General features: G+C 39.8%; 1 protein-coding gene across 1 annotated transcript in view; it reads right to left on the bottom strand.

Moving 5' to 3' along the window:
* Positions 1-3,438, bottom strand: part of SCUBE1 (signal peptide, CUB domain, EGF-like 1) — a 220,390-nt gene that overhangs the window by 54,070 nt on the left and 162,882 nt on the right. Inside the window, exon 9 of the mRNA XM_009332799.1 lies at positions 212-334. Coding sequence (XP_009331074.1) covers positions 212-334 — 123 coding nt within the window. The remainder of the gene's footprint in view (positions 1-211; positions 335-3,438) is intronic.

Genomic DNA, 3,438 nt, shown 5'->3' with positions numbered 1-3,438 from the left:
CTGGCATTCCTACTACTAGAAACATTGAAACAAGACATTTCTAAAAGTCTTCTAACCCCACGTCAGAAAATGGAAATCTGGTAGGTCTTTTCTAACTTTACTTCCTATGACAATATGATTAAAACCTGTAGTACAAATGACTTAATTAAAAAATAAATCCACTGAAAATAACATCCTCATTATACAAAGAGTAAAATAAATGAAGTATTACCTTGGCAGGTCCGTTCATCTGTGAGCAGTTTATAGCCTTTCTGGCAGCTGCACTCAAAGCTGCCAACCGTGTTTCGGCAGAAATGGTCACAGCCACCATTGTTTACCAAGCACTCATCAATATCTGCAAAGAATGAACGGGCAAAAATTTAGTTCACGACAGCAATTCAGTAGTTCAGGGCAGGAGTATAGGAGTTTACTCAGATCCCCAAGGAGACTGCTGTCCCTGTTAGGAATCAGGCTGGTCAGATGTATCTCTTCCCAAACCTTTCTCGCAAGGCTTACAAAAGAGCTATGGGCTGAGTTGTTCTGGAGACAGAGGTATTTCTCTCGGAACTGGAACCGCCAGATGACCCAAGCTGAGGCACTTTGATGTTAAAGAACATTCAGGGAAGCTTCTTTGTAGATGTAGTGGTCTGCCTGACAGAAGACTTCAGCCTGTGTAAGACGTGAATCCCTTACCTTACATAGGAACTATCAAAACCCAAGAACACGTGAAAATTAAAATAACAACAAACATGAAGTAAAACATATTTGAATTCTGAAAAAATACTTCCATTATCCCTACATAAACAAATGTAGGGATACATTTGTTCGGAATTAGCATTATATGCTAGTTTGTCCATTATGAACACAGTGTCACTGAATACCCATTTTCATGTGCCTAACCTTTTTGATTTGGTACACTAGAAGAGCAACTGTGAGTGCATGTGAAATGTTGCTTCTTCAGTTGTTCTGAAGGCAGAGCACCTATTGCCTTTATTTGAAAGCCATATATATGTATGAAGGATGGGATCAATGGCTCTTACTTTAAATAACGATTACAAAGTGCATTGATGAACTTGATAAGACCTCTGTTCTGAATTTCAGACTGGTGATTCTACTTCCTCCACCTTATAACTTCTCCCAAAGGTGTTGAAGAACTGGAATGACCAGTCCCTTTTCCATTCCATAAAAGCTTGTGCATATATAATAGGTCACAGAACCTCATTTGAAATACAGGGCCTCTTTCCATCCCCCCCAACTTATAAAACCATGGATCCACATTTATTTGAAGAAGAAAAAAAGTACTTTTTTTTTTTTCAGAAGAACAACAGTGCCAAAAAATAGCTCTTTTTAGGGATGTATACAGTGAAGAAGTAATATGTCATAGAGCCTTGGCTGCCCACTTATGGAAGTGAAAACAAGATCTTTCAGAAAACCGAGTGGAGAGTGATGTTTCCTATTGAAAAGCCTCTTGCCTAAACAGCTTTGAAACTTTGAGGTAACAGCTGGCCATTTAAAAAGCAAATCTTGCAAAATGCAAATCTAGGTGCCAAAAGAGCTAATGTGTGGAGATGGAAATTTATCAAAGACAGCATGATGCTGGTGAATGAAGGGCACATTTAAAAACTATTTGAATTTAGAATGACTTTTAGTGGATGTCATTCATTCATTTTTGAAAACATATGATTACCAACGTGGGAGAGTAGTACAGCTCTTACCACATTTCTGCATGTAAAATATAAACAGCAGCAAGAGGAGTGAGGAGGTAAATCTAGAAATTCTAGCAGCTGAGAGGCAAATTCAGCTCTCTTTTCTAAATGGCACTTTGCTGCACTGACATTGACAGAAATACGCTCAGGAGGATGTACTACTCAAATAAGCAAGAACAATGTATATTGTTATAAAGGTTTGCTTATGAGTTCCATTTGTGGCAAAGAGAAAGCAAATTTGCTCTGAGACCCTCTGAACTAATACTACTGCTTATTACTTTTGTGTCTGGTTCTGCAGAGGAGTGGCTTTTGCATTCAGTCCTATTAAAAGCATGAGGGTAAAAAGGTAGGTAGCAGCTGTGGTGGTATTACGCCCCCAAGTCCTTTGCACAAAGCCAGCTCAAATCTTTATGTCTCGGGTAACAAAGCTCTCAAAGTGATCTGAAACCAGGAGTCGTGCTTGTTGTCTGTGGTCCTCCAGTTTTGGTGATTAGGCTAGCCAAGAACAATTAACCTTAGGCTCCCAACCTGATAAATCTGGTAAAGAACATACTGAAGGTTGCTCTACCATACTACCATGAGACTGGAGGCAGCAACCCATTTGGTTTCAGCTGTGAGCATCAGCACAGGTCAAGATCAGCTGTGAAAACACAAGATTTGTTGGCCCAATTCCTGCAGGCTGGCATTTCCATTTGTAGAAGTGATTCCTCCCAGCTCCAGTATGTGCAACTGGGACCGTGTTGCAGGTCTTATGATGGATTACCACAGCAGTCCTATCCTTTTGCACAGCACAGGTGTACCTAACTATAGTTTAGCTTGCCCTGACAAAACTGATGGACAAATGCAATTGTGAATTAAAATTACTAATATATTATGCATCATAAACACACAGAGTAGTCATCCATCATGAAGAAGATCTCTTTTACCCATGATAAGAACAACGTGACCTTTGGGCTACTCTGCTGCCTGAGATTGCTTGAAGCAGAAATTACTTGCAGCCTGTCAAACACCATTCTGAAGTAAGGATTGATGTTTTAAGTGATGGCCCCTGGATTTCACATGTTAAATTCCAAATTCCAGTCTCACTAACTTTCTTTTCAGGGTCTCTGAAAACCATAAGGGACAAAAATGAAACTCTCCTGGCCTCAGAGGGTAGATTTGAAGCTGTTAATCACTGTAATTCCACTGACAATGCAGCATATCAGTTTTACACCAGCAATTCTTTGGAATAATCCTGAACCAGGACCTGGGTAAAACATGGGAGAGTCCACAGGAAAAGAAAGTATTTATTCATTTCTTCTAGCTGGAAAACATGACGTGGCCTTTTGAAACCAGGACCATCAAAACAGAATAGAGGTCAAAACTGTTAGCTGCAAAAACATTCTAAATAACACAAACAGCGCCAATGTCTCTGCTTTCACTGTATTTCTTTCCACGGCCATAACAAGATTGACAAGGCATGTAAAAATTATTTCACTCTATGGAGAGCAGTGCATTGCTGCATTTCACTTGAAAGAGAGCAGTATCCAACCGTATCATGTCTAACTGGTTCACAGAAATTGCACCAAGTCTATATCCCCACTATTTTTCTTTCCATAGCTATAAATAATTCATGTTATGAGCCATGTGAAAATAAATGATTCCACTGTGTGAGAAGGTGAGGCCCCATCTATCTTCAAACTGACTGGTACCCAACTTTGTCAAGTGCCTATTGTGAACTTCACAGAGTGTGCATGTCTGCCTGTCATGTAGG

Source organism: Pygoscelis adeliae, unplaced genomic scaffold (assembly GCF_000699105.1).
Source record: "Pygoscelis adeliae isolate BGI_AS28 unplaced genomic scaffold, ASM69910v1 Scaffold38, whole genome shotgun sequence".
Lineage (NCBI taxonomy): Eukaryota > Metazoa > Chordata > Aves > Sphenisciformes > Spheniscidae > Pygoscelis > Pygoscelis adeliae.
The sequence above is the reverse complement of the archived record's forward strand: the minus strand, read 5'-3'. Positions and strand labels throughout refer to the sequence as shown.